Source organism: Heteronotia binoei, chromosome 15, assembly GCF_032191835.1.
Source record: "Heteronotia binoei isolate CCM8104 ecotype False Entrance Well chromosome 15, APGP_CSIRO_Hbin_v1, whole genome shotgun sequence".
Lineage (NCBI taxonomy): Eukaryota > Metazoa > Chordata > Lepidosauria > Squamata > Gekkonidae > Heteronotia > Heteronotia binoei.
The window spans coordinates 17,218,497-17,238,847 of NC_083237.1; the positions used below are offsets into that span (position 1 = coordinate 17,218,497).

At 45.2% G+C, this 20,351-nt stretch overlaps 1 protein-coding gene across 1 annotated transcript; it reads right to left on the reverse strand.

Annotated features, from left to right (window-relative positions):
* Positions 1-9,311: 9,311 nt before the first annotated feature.
* Positions 9,312-14,569, reverse strand: LOC132583217 (olfactory receptor 5F1-like). The gene is made up of 2 exons (XM_060254886.1): positions 14,542-14,569; positions 9,312-10,261 (listed from the first exon to the last, which is right to left on the reverse strand). The coding sequence occupies exons 1-2, from the start codon at positions 14,567-14,569 to the stop codon at positions 9,312-9,314; spliced, it is 978 nt and encodes a 325-aa protein (XP_060110869.1).
* Between the last annotated feature and the right edge of the window lie 5,782 nt (positions 14,570-20,351).

Sequence of the window (20,351 nt, forward strand, 5' to 3'; positions counted from 1 at the left end):
AAGCTTCCATTTCAAGGACAACTCCTGCAAGACCTATGGCCAACCCAAAGCCATACCAGCAGCAACAAGTGGAGGAGTAGGGAATCAAACCCGGTTCTCCCAGATAAGAGTCTGCACACTTAACTACTACACCAAAAAGAGTGGCACTCATGGGTTAGCAGTGGCCATTCCACTGCAGAGACATATACTGTATCTGAAGAAGTGAGCAATGACTCACAAAAGCTCATACCCTACCACAAAGGTGCTACTAACATGGCTACCCATCTTGTTCTATCCATGCATGTGGGGATGTGTAGATGAGGGGAACCTGCGCTCCTAACAAAATATTTTTGCGCATTTCCCCCTCAGCCTAGTCTGCCAAGTAGGAATCAGGATTACCTCAAGAAAGGAGCAGAATTTATCCTCTCTCCTTGATATGGGGGGAGTAGGGTGAGTCCCTTGAGTACATCTCTGGGACTTGTACATGTTGAGTTAAGCAGGAGAAGTGACAACAAGATATGTAATCAAGTTAGTGAACTAATTCTATTTATGATTTTTTTTAAAAATACCTCAAAAGAAGGCATTAGAAGTCCACAAGATTTGAACCTAAATAGAAGTTCCACTGTGTATGTACATCCCAGATTAAATAACAAGGTGGAAAGGGTCTAGTTTGATCAGAGACAAGATGGCCTTTCTCCCCGTCAATGAGGAAAGAATGAAGGGCCACACTAATAGGAGCAAAGAGATGAAGAAAAAATGGTGCCATGGGAAAAGAATGTAATTTGGTTTAGTGGGAGCACTGCTGGGTTTACATTCTACAGAACCTCCTGAAGAAGCTGGGCACAAAACATGTAAGGGTGTTGATATTTGGAATCAAGAATTATTTTTCCTTCCACCATTTTTTCTTTGCCTTTCCCCCCTCACAAAGATTTCACATCCCAACCTACATTTTTCTTTACAAGGGTCCAGAGATTATTTTCCTCCCTCTTAAACTGTGAGTCTATCCACGAAAAGGCTAGTGTGTATGCAAACACAGATTACAAAGCAAGAGGTTTCACATGGTTATCCCTTCCATCGGATAAACCCACTTCCCATCCCTACTTCAGTGCTTCTGACAGAGATACATAGTAGTGAAAACATTGCTAAAATCATCTCCAGGCTTCCTTTAAACCAGGGATGGCCGAACTTGCTTAACATAAGAGCTACATGGAATAAACATCAGATGTTTGAGAGCCTCAAGACATGAGCATCAGATGAGGAAGGAAGGAAGGAAGGAAGGAAGGAAGGAAGGAAGGAAGGAAGGAAGGAAGGAAGGAAGGAAGGAAGGAAGGAAGGAAGGAAGGAAGGAAGGAAGGAAATTAGATTAGGGAGGAGGCAGGGTGGAGAGAAAACTTTAAATGCATTCTCCAAGCCACCACTTGAGAAAGCAAAAGCCACAAGCTAAAGTCTCTTCTCCCCTACTCCCACCCCAGCATTTTATTTCATAGAATCCTAGTGTTGGAAGGGACCTCCAGGGTCATCTAGTCCAACCCCCTACACAATGCAGGAAACTCACAAATATCTCCCCCTAAATTCACAGGATCTTCATTGCTGTCAGATGGCCATCCAGCCTCTGTTAGAAAACTTCCAAGGTAGGAGTGCCCACCACCTCCTGAGGAAGACTGTTCCACTGAGGAACCGCTTTAACCGTCAGGAAGTTCTTCTTAATTTGCCACTTGTACTTTTGGGTTTCTCTTTGAGGACAGTCTGACATCAATACAGAATGAAACTTTGAAACTTTCCCAGAATGAGGCCATGGTTCCACCAAGCCTAGTATTCTTTGCAGTTCCTCAAGCTCTCCAGTCAAAAGTCTACCTGGATCTTTCTTTGAAAATTCCAATCACCACATCTTCTCTATCATAGGGGTCCCAATTACCAGGGAGATCTTCACAACTCACCATGTGGTAGCTACAGATGGCCTGTTTTGAAGAACCTGCTTGTATCAGACCTTAACTCCTAAGGCTTATTTCTCCAGTATAAGAGCAAAAAAAAAAAAAAAAAAGTCTAGAATTCTCCAGTGATGAAATAAAAATTACATTTTTCAGCATATATGCACAGCTAAAATATAGACCACTGCTAGCTGGAAGCATGCTGCTTAATTTGCTACTCACACACACACACACACACACACACACACACAGTTTGAAGATAGAATTGGAAAGAAGTTGTTCCTGATGCCCATCTTTCTCAGGATGGTCCTGATGTCTAAGATTTGGAAAGATGCTACTTTATATTAAATTAAGAGGGATGAATCCTCTATCCAGCACCCTCTATTTTGACAGGTATCAGATATCTAAGCCATCCATTAGGTGGCTTACCTTGCCATGGGAGTGCCAGAGGCCTTTGCAGTGCACATAGAAAATGTGTTCTAAATTCTAGTTCCTCTGAGTCCACTCTGTGAAGGGCTCCTCCAGCCCATATCTAAAGCCTTCTAAGCTTAAGGCGCCCTGACCTGGATGGCTGGGGTTAGCCCGATCTTGTCAAATCTTGAAGCTGAAGGTGGCGACACCGTTCTGTTCACCTGTTCTTAGCAACTGTTTTGCTCACCTGTTCTTAGCATCAGAAATCACAAAGGTCTGAACATTCTAGGAGATGATAAAGACTGTGGTTTTGCTCCACAGGGACTGCGGTGATCCCTCAGGCACTTTCCTCTCTTGTTAATTTGTTGTTTGCTCCATCAGCCTGTTGGGTCTGAGGCACATGAACGTGTGTGGGCCTTTCCCATATTTCTGCAGCTGTTCTTCTCTTCCTGGGCCAGGCTGAATCTCCAGCCAACTTGAGAATGCTACATACTCTGAGCATGGTCCAAGCTATTACCTACAGGTAGAGAAGGGCAGTAACTGCCACATACCTGCTGGTAAATGTACAGACACCTGATTTCTTTATAGCAGGGGTGGCCAACGGTAGCCCTCCAGATATTTTTTGCCTACAACTCCCATCAGTCCCAGCCATTGGCCATGCTGGCTGGGGCTGATGGGAGTTGTAGGCAAAAAACATCTGGAGAGCTACCATTGACCACCTCTGCTTTGTAGTATTGTCAAAATAACAGTAATAACACCACAGATTACATAAATAGATTTGTACCATGGGTCACTAAGTGTGCAGTAGCAAACTTTTGGCCATGCAAAGAGCTGGAGTTTACCTTAGTACTCATTTTATATAGGCATCAGTCAACTTCTGTGTTATAATAGAGGGCCTAACCTAAACAGGATCTGTTGTTTGCCATAACCACAGTTCAAGACACCCAGTTGATTGCTAGGGCTACTCCTAGCCAATCAAAGTCTGACATCCAAGGTTTTCAGTGCCCTCATTTTCTCCCACCTGCAGCCGCTGCTGAAGTGAATGGACCCATGCCTTCCCTTTTGAGAGCTGTGAGGCCTGAGCTCAATCTATTTGAGGTTTCCCCTAGATTTCTCTTTGAAGCTTTCTGTTGTACCTCTTTGCTCCGTTTTGTAACTTCAGCCCTTATTGTCAGAACTTGTAACTTTCCTATGTGCCTTAGCTGAACCGACTCCATGCTGTAACCTGATACTAACACACTGTACCCGCTTTTAGGCCACTAACACAAATTCCTTAGCATTTCAAACAAACTGTGATCAGTGAAGGGTGGCAGATAACCCCTAATCAACATATGCAGGTGTCCTTTGAAGCCAGGCCTGGCCAGGCCTTCCCAGCAGGGATCCATCCTCCCTACTGATAACAGACTCTGGGAAAGCGGACAGTTGTCTTCAGCCGTGTGAAAGATCGTTTTATTATGTTTGCCACAACCGCATAAAATGTAACAAATGCTAGTCCTTGGCATTAGTGTTATCCTGTACCTTCAGCTCTGTAGTTCTCAATAAACGCCTATACTTTTGAAACAAAGTCTTGGGCCTCGTTTGGAGTTCTTCCAGTTCTGACACTTATAAGGGTGATTTTTTGGGGGCAGGGGTTATACACCACAGGGAACTCTAGCAGGAGGGTATGAAAGTTTGGGGAGACACTGCCTGACAATGAGCATATGCAAAATAAAATTCTAAAGTTTTTCAAAATCCTGTCTCTCCTATCTTCTAATTTCTCTTTTGCGCAAAGCAGAACTGATGCAATAACAGGGATTTGGAGATTCACAGATTTAATATAATAAATAAATAGTGAATGAATGAACGAACAAACGAACGAACGAACGAACAGAGAAATAACGTATTTACCTCAACTTTGTGCAGTCCTGTTTTACTCAGTTACTGGACATCACTATTACCATGAGTGATGAATTCCAATTGTTACATTTGAATACATACTAAAAGAATTATCTTGAGATATTTAATTTATTTCCACTCTTAAATTGTCAAATTGATAAGTGACTCAATCCTTCAGTAAAGGCCAGTGTGCACACATGCTCGCATGGACACAGACACATATACAGCTTGATACAGCTTGAATCAGCTAACGCATGGTGTTCCACTGAGATCTTCCCATCCATAAACCTTCTTCTCTGATTTAACTTAATAACTACCCTGTCCACTTGGCAGTGATGATAAACCTTCTCCAGTCTTCCATCAATACTTAAGCTGAACTGTTGAGGATCCATTTGGGCTCTTCTGTCACACTCAGTAACATTTCCCGCCCTTGCCTCCATAATATTCAGTAACGACATCAATCCTGATGAAGAGCCCAGGAAAGACTAAAAAAAATGGATGATATGGGGGCCATTAGATGATAATTTGGTTGGTCCTTATAAAAAGATATTGCACTATTATTGTGTATCGTTACTAAGGATTGACCTACAATCAATATATCTAGTTTTCAACATGGTCAGACCTGTGGATACCATATATATATAAAGAAAACTGGGTAGTTTATACCTGCTAAAATAATAGTAACTGTGTCTATAGCTTTAAGAGATGAGCGCCCTCAGTGGCCTTTGCCAGGCAACCACATAAACTTCAAGCCTTGGTTTCTGTAATTAAAAGACAGAGGGAGGGGCAGGGCCTGTTTTGACCTTTGAAAAAAGCCTAGGCAGTGCAGTAGTTAGAGTTTCAGACTAGGATCTGAGAGACTCCAGTCCAAATAACCACTCTGCTTTGAAAGTTCACTGCGTAACTTTGGACTAATTACACATTCTCAGCCTAACTTAACCCCACAGAGTTGTTGTAAGGATCAGCTGGAAGAGAGGAGAGGGATGCAAGCTGCTTTGGGTTCCAGTCATGTAGAAAGACAGAGGGTATAAATGAAATAACTGAAGATGTGGGCAGATAAAAGATAGGCTTGTTGGACGTTTGAAGGGAGAGGAGGAATCAGGGAAAAGAGAGGCTGTTGGGGGTTGCCAGAAAATGGGAAAGAGGAAATACTGCAGGGAATGAAAGAGAGGCCATTGGGCGGGGGGCGGGGGGAGATGTCATATCCGGTAAAATTCTAAGCAGAGTCCCACCCTTTTGAGCCCATTAATTTCAGTGGCGCTAGAAGATTATAATTCTGCATAGGATTGCACTGATATTAAATATCCAGCCTCTAAAAGAAGATGATCCTCTAATAGGTCTTGGTTTTTGAGGGTTCCAGCTACTATTAAATTTGGCTTTCATTTACTGGTTATTTCGTTTATAATCCAACATTAACTAGAATATTTGTGAATATTAGGACTACTATATTTTTTCTCTCCTTACAGGACCTGTATGTTCCAGAAAGTGCTAGGGAGGGATTTAAAGAAACTCTTGTGCTTTATAATTTCAAAGGGATAGACTCATTTATTTATACCAATAATCATCATGTTATCTGATTAACAGAGCAATCCAGGGGAGGGCGAAAAGTCTTTTGGAAGCAGACAAGCCGATACGTGGGCGCAGGAAGGGTTTTGCACTTCCACAGTGCTGCCACAGCGGAGGGGAGGTACATAGGTGGGGGGCTGCCTGAGCACCCCTCCACCCGAGGGCAGCAGCGCCTGAGGGCTGTGCCCGAGCGTGTGCAGAAGACAGGTGGAGCACAGCGTTCAGGCAGAGGAGGGGGTGGAGTTGGGGGCATGGCCAGGCTTTGGCAGCTTCCTGAGCAGTTTGACCCATGACACAACCCCCCCAAGAGGCGCAATTTTATGCCTGCAAAAACGGCAGCATGCCCCATAGGCACTCGTTGAAACCAAAAACAAAGGTCGTCTCCGCCGCTACGGAAGCTCAGAAACCCCTTAGGGAGTGGCGTGATTGCCTCACCAATCCCCTCGCGTCTTGGACTGACGAGCCCCCTCCCCAGCACCCAATCACAGTCTCTTCCCTCCTACAAATACTTCTGCTCTGGCCTCACACAACTCAGTTGTTAGGGAGAGGAGCGTGTGGCGGGAACCTCTGCTGGTGAGCTCCCGACCATACAGACTTAGAGTGAGGGACAGGCAGGCACGTTGGTTTTGCACCTCGCGATTGCGTTGACAGTATATTTGACTTGTGAGGGGGAAAGAGAAGTCTCTCCCCTGGGGCTAATTGCTCTTGTTTCCAATTCTCCACAAGTTCCAGGCTCCCAGAGGCTCTGCATGCGAGGACTGTCACCCATGGCTAGGTAAGTTCCTCTGCCCCCCCCCAGCCTCCCCCTCCCCTCGCTCTCGATCGCTCGGTCTGCAAGCATCTCTGGCATGTGAACCAGGCAGTGAGCTCCAGCAGGGGGCATCTGCTGACCTCGCTCCCCTATGCTGCCGCCTGCTCCCTTCCCTTGGTCTGCCCTCTGCCGTGTTCCCAACCCCTGGCAAGGCATGGGGCGTGTGTGTATGGCAGCTGCCCCATTGCGGGGATGTGGGTCAGAGACTGTCCTTTTAAGAGAGTGCCCGGCTGAAACGCAGCCTGCTCTTCCAGCCGCCGCCCCTGCAGGTGCTCTTGATCTCTGTCTCCGTGTTGCAGGTGGGACTGCAACACAGAGGTTTCCGCATGTGCCGCAACACTGCCCCCCCAGCTGTTTCTGTCCACCGCTTGAAGCAGAGCCCCGCCCACAGCAAGACTGCCCAGCACACTCCAGGGAAACGGCTACACTCTGTTCCAGAAAATAAAGTCTGAGCTGTGCCCTCTGTTGTCTCTCCAAGGGAGTGCCTGGGACGGTGGGAAGACTTGGTTCTTGGGAGCGGGTAATGGGCTATGAGCCGCCACGCTGCCCCCTGCATGGCTGGACAGGGGAGGGGGGGTGCCACCATTCAGCCTGCTCGGGTTGACAGCCTACCCAACCACACAGGGCTGTTGGGTACTTGGAGAGGGGGTTGCTGAAGTGGATGCATGCCCAGCGGCTCGCATTCCGAGTTCTGCGGCCCCCTGGGGAGGTGTTCCTTGCACATAGCGGGGGATGGCAGCAGGGCAACATTGTGGAAATGTGATGTTTCAGGATAAGTGGGAAGAGCTCAAAGTTCACAGAGTGCATCTTTCTCCATACCGTCTTTTGTAGTTAACATCAAGCCTGTTGAGGACTTCTTTGATACTTGAAAGCTTATGCTGTCCATTTACTGAAATTTTGCTTGCCCTTGTCAAGAGAACTCTTGCCATTAACAGAGAGGGCTTTCACTTTCCACTGTCTCTGATTTGCACCATCACTATCTCATAAGAACATAAGAGAAGCCATGTTGGATCAGGCCAATGGACCATTCAGTCCAAAATTCTGTGACGCACAGTACCCAAAAAACAAAGTGCCATCAGGAGGTTCACCATAGGGCCAGGATGCTAGAAGCCCTCCCACTGTGCCCCCCCCCCCCACAAGCACCAAGAATAGAGAGCCTCACTTGCCCCAGACAGAGAGTTCCAACAATAAGCTGTGACTAATAGCCACTGATGGACCTCTGCTCCATATGCTTATCCAATTCCCTGTTGAAGCTGGCTATGCTTGTAGCTGCCATCACCTCCTGTGGCAGTGAATTCCATGTGTTAATCACCCTTTGGGTGAAGAAGTGCTTCCTTTTATCAGTTCTAACCCGACTGCTCAGCAATTTCATTGAATGTCTGCAAGTTCTCATATTGTAAGAAATGGAGAAAAGTACTTCTTTCTCTACTTTCTCTATCCCATGCATTATCTTTTAAACCTCTATCATGTCAACCCTCAGTCGACATTTCTCCAAGCTAAAGAGCCCCAAGCATTTTAACCTTTCTTTGTAGGGAAAGTGTTCCAACCCTTTAATCATTTTCTGTGTAACGAGTGAAACATTTTTTTCTGCCTGGTCTCAGGAATGGCCAAGGCCGTTCTGCCTGATAAAGCTCATAATTGCAAGGGGCCTGGAAAGAATTCTGGGGGGGAGGGACTGCTTGCTTCATGCCTTTCCTTTGAATGTGTAACGGTCTAAGCCTGATCTATAAGAAGGGTCAGTCTTCGCAAGAGCCATCTTGTCCTGACCTGTCATGTATCAATAAATAGCTATTCTTGCAATGGACTGTCTCTGATCATTGAACTGCAGGGGACTTCACAGCCCTTAATAAAATGGAATTGTTACAAATGGGGGAGGGGGTCTTTCCCTGTGGACTAATGAGACTTCCCAAAAGCCTGCTTCATCGGAGGGGGGTGGGATATAAATCAAATAAATAAATAAAATAAATTTCACCTCCAGAAAACTGTGATCCAACAAGGAGGCAACCGCAGTAGTTATAAAAAGTAGTTCTAATTCCATTTCTATTGATGTGGCAGGAATTTCACAGTAATATGTAGCATATACCCATCAAATATCTTATTTCATATCCATCAAATTCAGTGAGCTCTGTTCTGATGTTCTTTCCACTGGAAGGTCACTGGAAAAGTATTCTCCTTTAACCTAACAAGCCTCATTGCATTATTGTGGGGATAAATAGAGGGGAGAACCTTGTATGCCACCCTAATCTATCAGCCTCTTGGAAGTCAGAAATAATGAGCAGGATGTTGGTGGTGGCGATAAAATGATCTCACTGTGGCCTCTTAATGTTGTTTAGGAAGATACTAATCTCCAGAGCCACTGAGTCAACATCTAGGTAGAGCAGAAAGTTAATCTTTATTGCAAACACCCAGCTCTCAAGAACTTGAGAAGAAGAAGAAGACTGCAGATTGAAACCCTGCCCTTCTCTCTGAATCAGAGACTCAGAGTGTATCTTCTCCCCCCACCCACAACAGACACCCTGTGAGGTGGGTGGGGCTGAGAGAGCTCTCCCAGAAGCTGCCCTTTCAAGGACAACTCCTGCTAGAGCTATGGCTGACCCAAGGTCATTTCCAGCAGCTGTAAGTGGAGGAGTGGGGAATCAAGCCCGGTTCTCCCAGATAAGAGTCCACGCACTTAACCACTACACCAAACTTGCTGATCACAGGCAAATGGAGATTCCCTTGAACCAGTGTCACACTTAATGTTACTGCTCAAAGCCCAGCTTTCGCACCACCTTGGCCATTGCCACATGGACATCCTTGTTCCGCAGAGTGTAAATGATGGGGTTCAAGAGAGGGGTGACCACAACATAAAACATGGCAATTTTCTTTTCATTATCAGGAGATGTTTCAGACCGGGGTATGATATAGATAAAGGTGGTGGTGCCATAGTACAAAATGACTACCACTAAGTGGGAGCTGCATGTCGAGAAGGCCTTGCGCAATCTAGCTGACCTCATTTTGTACACGGAGAAAAGAATGTGCCCATAAGAAGTTAAGATAACTGAAAGCGGTCCAAAGATGACTACTGCTGCAAGCAAAAAAATGATGATTTCTGTGATGTGGGTGTCATCACACGTGAGTTTCAACACCATCGGCAGTTCACAGATAAAGTGGTTGATGAGGCCAGAGCCACAGAAGGGGTGGCTAAAAGTGAGGAACACACATATTACAGAACCCAGAAAACCACACACCCAACAAGCTGAGGCAAGTTGTAACTGGCGCCATCTTCCCATGACAGTGGCATAAATCAGCGGCTGGCAGATAGCTAAGTAACGATCGTAGGCCATGACGCCCAACAGAAGTGCTTCAGCAGAACCCAGAGATAAAGCTCCATACATTTGTAACGCACAGCGGATTAAGGACAAGCCTGCATGTCCTGTTAGAAGGTGAGCCAACATCTGGGGTATGGTGCTGGTGACATAACAGATCTCCATGCCTGAAAGGTTTGCAAGAAAGAAATACATGGGTGTGTGGAGATGGGAATCTGCCAGTACCAGCATGATGACCCCTAGGTTCCCCAGAAGGGTAAATGTGTAGATGAGGAGAATGACAGCAAAGAGTATATTCCGTATCTTAGGGTCACTTGAAAGCCCCACCAAAATGAACTCTGTACTGGAAGTAAAGTTTTCTGCACCCCATCCAAGGCTTTTCCCTGCAGAGAAAGAGGGATATTGAGAGACTGAGAGATACACTAAGAATAGAAGCAAGCCAGACTTCTCTTTCTCAGTACAGAAGTACATATAAAATACCCCATTTAACTCAGAATCTTGGGGGGATTCTACATTCATGTTTAAACCAGATTTTCTGTGAACTGAAGCTGGTTTATATAAATCCGGATTATTTTCGTACCATTTACACTGCTGGCCGTGATCTGAACACGAGGGTTGTATTGATGCACTTTATCCACAAGGTGGCGCCATCGCTCTCATTTTAACATCTGTGTTGCCCTGCTGCTGTGAATTTCAATATCAATTTCAATCAACAAAGCTTTACTCGTAATGCAGCAGATCCAAACCGGCTGTTCTTACGTTGTAGAACAAAATTAGTAGGTCTTAAAGGTGCATCACTGCATGATGAACCAAGTTTCCTATGTCACCTTCACATCGTCGTGCGTAAGGAAGTAGCCTTTGGCCCAGTCCTATTAGCTTAGCCGTTCAAACCTTAAATTAGGAGGTGCACCCAGGTTAACACTTGGGCCTTAAATAAAACATTTATCTAGCCTGCCGAGATCGACGGTGTACTTTTGTGAGCAAGAGGGGGGATGATTAGCATTTCTTCCTGATGGAGGAGGAGCACGAGTGCTGAGCACTTGCAATACTTCAGCCAGCTCTGTTTGGGCTAGTCTTCAGGCACTCCGTGCAAGATCAGAGGCTATACCACTGTAAAATTCATACATGTTATAAGTGGGAGAAAAAGATGGGCTTGGGAGTTTCAAACATTTACATTCAGCCAATTTGAAATATGAAGTGGTCACTTCCTTACCTTTTGCCTTGGCTGAATGCTTTGAATTCACAAAACCTTTTTCAGCCTCTTTTTCTCAGGTCCTTGATTCTGCCATTTTAAAGGGTTAAAATAAAGATGTTACATCAAACTCCCTTCGCCCTGCAGAGAAAGCTGAAGGCCGGAAACCTTGCTGGGATTCCAGGGGATCTCCAGCTCTCGGCTGGAGAACTGCCCTTGTCTAATGTTACTTCTCTTTTTCTTTATTTACTTGAGGGAAAAGATGCCTCTGTTACCTGTAAACCTTACAAAACAAGGTTTCTCTATTCTAGGAGACATTCAAGTTTCAAAGTTAGATTTCCCTTGGGGGGAGGGGAGGCTCACAGACAAAGGAACCCTGCCTGCCCATGTGGGAATGCCGTTCTCTGAAGTTCCCCAGAATTATGGCTTTCAAGTTCCCCAAATGGGATGAGCTAAGGACAGAACATTTCTGGGGGAAAGGACTGGGGCTTCCTCATGTGGGAGTGTGAGCTAGTACTTGCTAAAAGGAATGTCCTGTGCCATGAGTGTGGAACTCTGCACAGGCTCAGAGACCATTCTTCCTTCATGATTCTTGGGTAGCAGAACTGAGAAATGGACTGCCTTCTCAATTTCATTGGGAATAGAAGTCTGGGGTTTACCCTTTCTTCAGTAATAGATTCCAACTGTTCCTGGAGTTCTTGATTCTTCTTAGCAAGCTGTTGGATTTCTAAATCTTTTCCACGGGTAGGACTTGTAAGGCAGGGTCCCTGCTTCTGCTATTCTTATATTGTGCCCGAGAGAGCTGTGTCTCTAAAATAGCCACTTTCTGTTCCGACTTGGGCATGCTTCAAAGCATTCTTCCAATCTGCATTGTTTCAATTTCTCAAGTTTCAGAACTTCTTTATTTTCCTGTGCAAAAAAATGCCATGTCCTACACTTTATTTCACCTCAAAGTTCTTACTTTACTTGCAGGGCTGTTCTTCCAAATTGTTCTTCCTAATTGTGAGCAATTGTGAGCAAAAACCCCCTCTGCTTTCCTGCATACGGACATCGTGGTTCCCCGTTTGGTTGCCAGACCGCCTGGAGATTCGACTCGCACACATCTTCCACAAAGTGTGGGTTTGCCTACCAAAATGCAGGAAGCTTATTTGGGCAATAAACCATGACCTTGAAGCGGCACTCAGTTTCTTGGGGAAAGTGCTAGCTTGGGGGAAGAACGGGTTTCCACCAGCTCTGTACTACCTCCATCTCATATGATTTTTATGGTGAAATGAAATCAAACCAACATCATGGTGCAGATCCTCTTAGACAATAGGCAGCAGCAGAAAAATCATGCCTCCACCAATTTGTGGCGCAACAGCACTGAAAAAAACATGTTTCCAAACCACAGATCCTCATGGATCCTCATGATCTTTGCTTTGGGCCAACCCAACATCACCAGCCAGTCACATATCATGACCATGGGCAGAATTTGCACCACAGAAATCTTGGATCCACGGCTTCGTGGCAGCGCCAGGGACCAAAAACTCGGTTTTGGACCACGGATCCTCATGGATCCACACAATTTTTGCTTTGGATCCCCCAAGCCCTCCATCCAGTCACATATCATATCCATGGGCAGACTTTGTACCACAGAAATCATGGATCCACGGCTTCATGGCAGCGCCAGGGACCAAAGTATTGGTTTTAGACCACGGATCCTCATGGATCAACATGATTTTTGCAATGGATCCCCCCAAGCCCTCCATCCAGTCACATGTCATGTCCATGGGCATTGGATCCCCTCAGCGTCACCATCTTTTCTTATATCAAGTCCATGTGCAGAGTTTGCACCACAGAAATCATGGCTCCACGGCTTCATGGCAGCACCAGGGACCAAAACCTTGGTTTTGGACCATGGATCCTCATGGATCCACATGACTTTTGCTTTGTGACTTCAGCAGTTTGTCCAGTGTTAGTTGTCTGTTTGATGAGTGTCATCTTTCAGTCATTGCAGCACATCATCATGTCTTAGTTGTGTTGCATACCCCTTCTGAGATAACTGCTATATCATAATTGTATTATTTTAAATGCATAATTAATGTTTATTGGGATTTTGTGAGCCGCCCTGAGCTTGCTTCGGAGGGGAGGGCAGGATATAAATCTAATAAATCAAATCAAAAGTATTTATTATTAGCAGGGCTTTTTTGGGGCAGGAGCACACAGGACTGGTTGGTATGCTGGGGAAGGCACAGGGAGGACTATTAAACGCCTCCCTGATGGCTTCAGCACTGGGAAGGCACGGGGGAGCTCCTGTTGGTTTTTTCCCTACAAAAAAGTCCCAATTATTACCTTTGTAAAAACCCAACACCATGGCCTCTTCCATCTGTAATACTTAACAATGATTATTGCAAGTCCTAACCATGGTAGCAGTCCCTCAAGGTAGTGTCAGTATGGCTTATACCTGCCCTCCAACACCTGTTTGCCACTCTGCTAGCAGAGAAGCTAGAGAGTTCTCTTCCCAAAACTGTGACTTCAGCAGTTTGTCCAGTGTTAGTTGTCTGTTTGATCAGTGTCATCTTTCAGTCATTGCAGCACATCATCATGTCTTAGTTGTGTTGCATACCCCATCTGAGATAAATGCTCGTACTGGCACTGCTCCCATCTTACGATGGAAGGTGTGTTATATCTGTCTATCAAATCCTAAACTTGGCCATAGTGAATGAATCAAAAAACCTACTTGGCAGATTTATCTAGCTCAGCACCATCTACTGTGAGCAGAGGTATCGCTGCAGGTTCTTTGGCAGAGAAAGATCTTTCCCAGCATCTAATACACTGAGATTCTTTGACCTGGAGATCTTTGGAACAGAAACTGGGATCTCATGCAGGTGGTCTTCCACCGGGCCATTCTAAAGATTTTCACTGTTCACTTTACACACACAACTAGCAACAGAGGGCTACTGATAGAGCCTTCAACAAAGAAAAACCTGCCCATGGCAGAATGTCACTACCTATCACTTTGCTCCAACTGCCTTGTTCCTCCAGTAATAAGAACAAATTATCTAGAGTTCCCTAGATCTAAAATGGCATGGAAATCTCTGAAGATCCTCCAGAATGAATTAAAGTTTGGGGAGGGGGGAAATGTTTATACACTCTCTCTCTCTCTCTCTCTCTCTCTCTCTCTCTCTCTCTCTCTCTCTCTCTCTCTCTCTCTCTCTCTCTCTCTCTCTCTCTCTCTCTCTCTATATATATATATATATATATATATATATATATATATATATATATATGTACACACACACATACCTGGTTGGGAGGAGGTTGATTAACTTGCAACTGACGCAAAACAGAATCTCAATTAGAAGGACAAAACCTATTCCTGATGCCCAGGTTTCTCAAGGATGTCCTATAACACTGGGAGAGAAGTTGCTTTATTTTGGATCACAAAAATGGTCCCGCTAGGCAACCACACACTACTTTGACTAACTGTACCTTTCGAGAGCCTCAAGTAGATGTCCATCCGTGCCTTGGAAATGCTAAGTACCTTTGAGATGAAAGTAAAGTATATACTCTGGATTTCAATTTCAGGTAAGTTGCCTTGAAAATTCCTCCTCTAACTAATCCTGAAAGCCCTCTTAGATAAAGGTCAACAAACACTGACTTGTTCAGCTTCCCAAGTATTTGTAGCCTGGGAAGATGGGCACCATCATGCATGATTCTGCAATCATCTTGAAGGTTTTAGAACAAGAAGATAATAAAGACTATGGACTTTCTCCACAAGGACTGCTTCAGTCCCTTTGGGGCTTTTCTCTTGGATCATTAATACTTTGCTTGTTACCTTGGCCTCTTGGGTGGGAACATGTAACAAAAAAATCAAAGTCTTTAAACAAAACATTTTTAAAATAAATAAATACATACATGGCCCAAATCAGGCATCAGTTTTTCTGTTTATTTCACAGGGGACTACCTTTACCTTTACCTTCACCCCAGTGGGGACTCAGTGCATTTTCTCCTCTTCTCCATTTTATCCTCACAACAACCCTGGCAGGTAGGTTAGGCTGAGAGTGTGTGACTGGCCCAAAGCCACCCCAGCAAGTTTCCATATTTGTATAGGGATTGAAACCTGAGCATCCCAGATTCTAGTGTGACACTCTAACTATAATGCCGTACTGCCAGTACTCCATAGCAAAATTTTCCAGAAGGAAGTTCTGTTCAATGACCACAGTATCTAGCACTAGAAGTTCAGGCTAGCAAAGAAGAAGAAGAAGAAGATGATGAAAGTGCAGCTGTTTGTTTCTTGAGTCTTTGATTCCAGGAAATTCCAGAGCAAGCCTTTGAATTCAATAAAATTGATTTAGGCCTTTCCCGATCCAGATTTAGCAACCCTAGTAGGAAAAACAATGATGATGTCATCCTCACTCCACGGGTATGATGTCCCTTTCAATGTAAACCCCCAAATGTCATCACAATAGTTTTACCACAGAGTTTCAGTAAAATCCTAAAGTGTCACCGTGATATGGAAGTCACTGTTGGGTTTTTGCTGACATGGCATGGCATACCATCAGAATGATGGTGATTTACGCTTCTGTCGTTCAGAGCAGCAATGGGAGCCAGGGTGAGGTCCTTCCCCTCCCCAAACCCTGCCCTCCCCAGAATCCACCCCAAATCTCTAAGAGTTTCCCAATCCAGCCCTGCAAAAGAGACTTTACAGCAGGGGTGTCAAATGTCCAACCTGCAGGACAGAACCGACCTGCCCAGGGCTTTAATCAGGCTCATGGCTCTTTTCTCCCCCCTCCTCCCCCTCCTGTCCGCACCCTTTCAAGCTCTGAAGCCGCTGAAGTTCCCAGCTCCTTCTGCCTTGTCTTCGCCAGCTGCAGCAAGAAGTGCTTCTGGGCTTGCAAAGCTGCAAAGAAAAAGCAGAATGGATTTTCCATTAAGGTCTCCGTGGGCCCAGAGACCTTAATGGGAAGTCCATTCCACATTTTCCTTGCAAGTCAGTCTGTGCTGTAATGTGTTTCAATGGAGGGGAGCTCAGTTTTCCTATGGCCAGCTGAAACTGTTGTTTCCTGGACTTGTGTCCTCGCAACTGAAGGGTTGACGCTTTGAGCCAACTTGTCTCTGATGAATGGGCTGAGTTTTAAGCATGTTTGTATTTCAAGTTAAAACTGATAATATTGTGTTTAATTGTGTTCGTCTGTGTCCTTTGTAAATTTTATATCTCCTCTATCTGGCATTACATTTTATGACACACATGGCCCAGCCCCATAAAGTCCCATTTATGTAAGATCCGGCCCTCATAACAAATGAATTTGACACCCCTGTTTTACGGGATGAGTAAGTATATGCTACTTCCATTCTAGATCATTTAAAGCACTCTACTTGAAAGCTATGAGCTCTAGTAGGACTTCTTAACAAATTTAATACGTCATAGAGGGATTGTTAGACAGGGGGAAAAACCCATATCCCAATATCATAACAATACTGAAGAGGTTGAGGATGCAGTCTCTCTCACACAATTACATCCTTGGATCATGAGGTTCAGAGGACATGAGAATTTGTGGATTTACCCAATGGAACTACAATCAAAACTTCTACGCAGGGCAAACCGGTAGTTGAAGGTGTCGATTATCCACCTTCCAGCATAGGAATGAAAATAAAACAGTAACGCTCATTTATTGGGCTGGGCTTGACCGTGCCAGGATTCTGGAATGTTCTGAATCAAAGTTGAAAGTGTGTCTCCTTCACCCCCCTCCTTGAATAGTTTAATGTCTGATGTCATGACCGTACTGCTTCTGTTGGTGTTTTTTCTTTTCTTCCCTAATTTTTCCTTTCTGTTAACCCATCCCTTCCTTCCCCAAACAGTATTTATGGGATTTTCCTTGGTATTCCTTAGACATAACCCCTCTCTCTCGGCATGGACCAGAACTGGGTTTGGGAAATAGTCCTTTTCTTTCCTGGGGAAACAGCACTAAACCCCTGATAAGGGGAAGGTAGTTTCTGCCAGGGGTGGAATTCTAGCAGGAGCTCCTTTGCATATTAGGCCACACACCCCTGATTTAGCCAATCCTCCAAGAACTTGCAAGGCTCGTTTTTTGTAAGCTCTTGGAGGATTGGCTACATCAGGGGTGTGTGGCCTAATATGCAAAGGAGCTCCTGCTAGAATACCACCCCGGTTTCTGCCTCTTGCAAGTTACTGGGGTGTTGACTGGATTTCCGTAGGAATGGAAGGTGCCCTGGTTCAGCTCCTTTCAGACTTTGCCCATAGGCTTCCCAGGTCAGTGTTGGAAAATATCTGGAGACTTTAGGGTGGAGCTGGGAAAGGATAGGGTTTAGGGAGGGGAGGGGAGGGGACTCAGCATGGTTCGATGCCATAGAGTCCACCCTTCCAAACAGCCATTTTCTCCAGGGGAGCCAATCTCTGCCAGCTGGAGATCAGTTGTAAAAGTGGAATATCTCCAGGCCCCACCTGAAGGTTGGCAACCCTATTTGCCCCTCTCTTCCTAGGTGGTTTGGGCTTTACTATCTGGACCATCTCATGGGCCTTGAAGAGGGAGGGAAGGTCCTGGGGAAGGAGACGTGTTAGGACTAACAGAGAAATCCATTTTGACACTGTCTAGAAGAAACTCTTCCTCATTTCAGTATTGTCTAATATTTCCAGCTGTGGCTGCTATTGAATACAGAGGCTGGCAAGGGAGGCTTCCGATATGAAAATACACTGAAAAGTATATTGTAAATTTAAGAAGCAACCTATGGGACACTTAGCAATAGCCAGGGGTCGTTTTGTAGAAAAAGAGGTGCCAGAGCTCATTAGCACTATTTGCATACGTGACACACCCCTGACATCACTGGAAGGTGTACTAAATTATTTCAGCTCAGCATCTGCCTTAAAATGCTTCTTGAATTCTAATTGTCATAATAAAACCTGACTCCCATCCAGTGTTTCCTCTAAGCTGAGTTAGTGTGAGCTAGCTCACAGATTTTTAGCCTCCAGCTCACACATTTTTGTCTTGGCTCAGGAAGGATGACCACAGAGCACACTAATTTATGCAGTAGTTCACAACTTGAATGCCAGTAGCTCACAAAGTAGAATTTTTGCTCATAAGACTTGCAGCTTAGAGGGAACATCTCATCATACTTTTTCATTTACTTCCTCCTTTGCGGCCACAGTGTCCTGATGAAGATTTCCATCTTTCTGCTTTAGATGTTTTGGTTATTTTCCCATTTTTTTGTAGGGAAGAATATTAGAAATTTGTCAAATCTTAGAATTCAGCAAAATTCTCACAGGGGGTTTGAACAATGGAGCTTAGAGGCAAGTATTTTTTTTGGGGGGGGGGAGGAAGGTATAAAGGAAGAAATAGCACAGTATAATTTGGTGGGAAAAATCTTGAATAAAAATTTTGAAAAGACATTGATAGTGGGAGGCAGCAGAGTAAGAATCATGAAAGAATTGCCAAGAAAAGTGATAAATGAGAGAAAAGCATACAAAAAATTGACAAAAAAACTACGTGACAATGAAATGAGGTATAGATGGATAATACCTGAAGGTCTGAGCTTTGAGCTGCAAGGAAAAAGGATTACAATTACAAGCACACAGGAACTGCGTAGGTTTTATGAAGAACATAAAGAATTTGCACCATGATGGATTACAAATTATTATCTTGGAATGTAATGGACTAAATTCACCACAAAAAAGAAAGGCATCGTTTCATTGAATTAAAAAGCAAAATTGTGATATAGTTTGTGTACAAGAAGTGCATATCAAACAAAAGGATTACAATTTTTTATGGAATAAACAACTGGAACTAGAATTTTATTCATTAGCTGAACAGAAGAAAAGGGGAATGATTTTCTATATTAAACAAGAATTGGAGCCAAAATTAGCATTTAAAGACAAAGATGGAAGATTTGTAGCGGTAGAAATAATATTAAATGCAAACCCCCCCCCCCCATTGCTATTGGGACTGTATGCACCAAATGGTGCAAAGGATGCTTTGACCCACCTTTGACCCACCTTAGACCCATGCCAGTCCGGCTTCCGCCCCGGCCATGGGACGGAGACAGTCTTGGTCGCCCTCATGGATGACCTCCGGCGACAACTGGATCGAGGCGGCTCAGCAGTACTGCTGCTGCTAGACCTATTGGCTGCGTTCGATATGGTCGATCATCGGCTGCTGACCCGCCGTCTCGCCGACGCAGGAATTCGGGGGCTAGCCTTACAGTGGCTCTCCTCCTTCCTTGAAGGTCAGGGACAAAGGGTGGCAATTGGAGGGGAGCTGTCTCAGAGACACCTACTTCATTGTGGGGTGCCTCAGGGGGCTGTTCTCTCCCCGATGTTGTTTAACATCTTTATGCGCCCCCTTGCCCAGATTGCCCGGAGGTATGGGCTCGGTTGTCATCAGTACGCTGATGACACCCAGCTCTATCTATTGATGGATGGCCGGACTGGCGATGTCCCTATAAACCTGGACCAGGCATTACAAGCCGTGGCTGGCTGGCTCAAGCTGAGTGGGCTGAAGCTGAACCCAGCGAAGACTGAGGTCCTTTGCGTAGGCCGCGGTGGGCCAGGAGGGGAGATCTCCCTACCAGCCTTTGACGGTGCGCCACTGATACCAGTGCGCAGGGTCAGGAGCTTGGGAGTCCTACTGGAGTCTTCCTTGTCAATGGAAGCCCAAATAGCTGCCACTGCTAAATCCACCTTTTTCCACCTTAGGACAGCGAGGCAGTTGGCTCCCTTCTTGGAGCGTAGCGACCTGGCAACTGTGATCCACGTAACGGTCACCTTGAGGCTAGACTACTGTAACGCTCTCTACATGGGGCTGCCCTTATACCGAACGTGGAAACTGCAGTTAGTGCAGAACGCAGCGGCCAGGCTGTTAGTGGGACTACCTCGGTGGGAACACGTGCAGCCTTGGCTGCAGGAGCTGCACTGGCTGCCAGTTGTGTACCGTGTTCATTATAAGGTGCTGGTTATTACCTTTAAAGCCCTATATGGCCGAGGACCTGCCTACCTTAGGGACCACCTCTCCCCATATGTTCCCCAGAGAGCACTGAGATCTAGTTCTCAAAATCTTTTTAAAATCCCTGGTCCAAGAGAGGCTAGATTGAAAACAACGAGGGAGCAAGCCTTCTCAGTAATGGCCCCCCGATGGTGGAATCAACTTCCAGAGGTGGTGCGAGCCCTGCAGGACCTTAATCAGTTCCGCAGGGCTTGCAAAACCACCCTCTTTCAGCTCACTTTCAAGATAGAACCCGGCTAAACTGACTTCTAGCCATCTGGCCATCTTATATATGACTGTGAATTG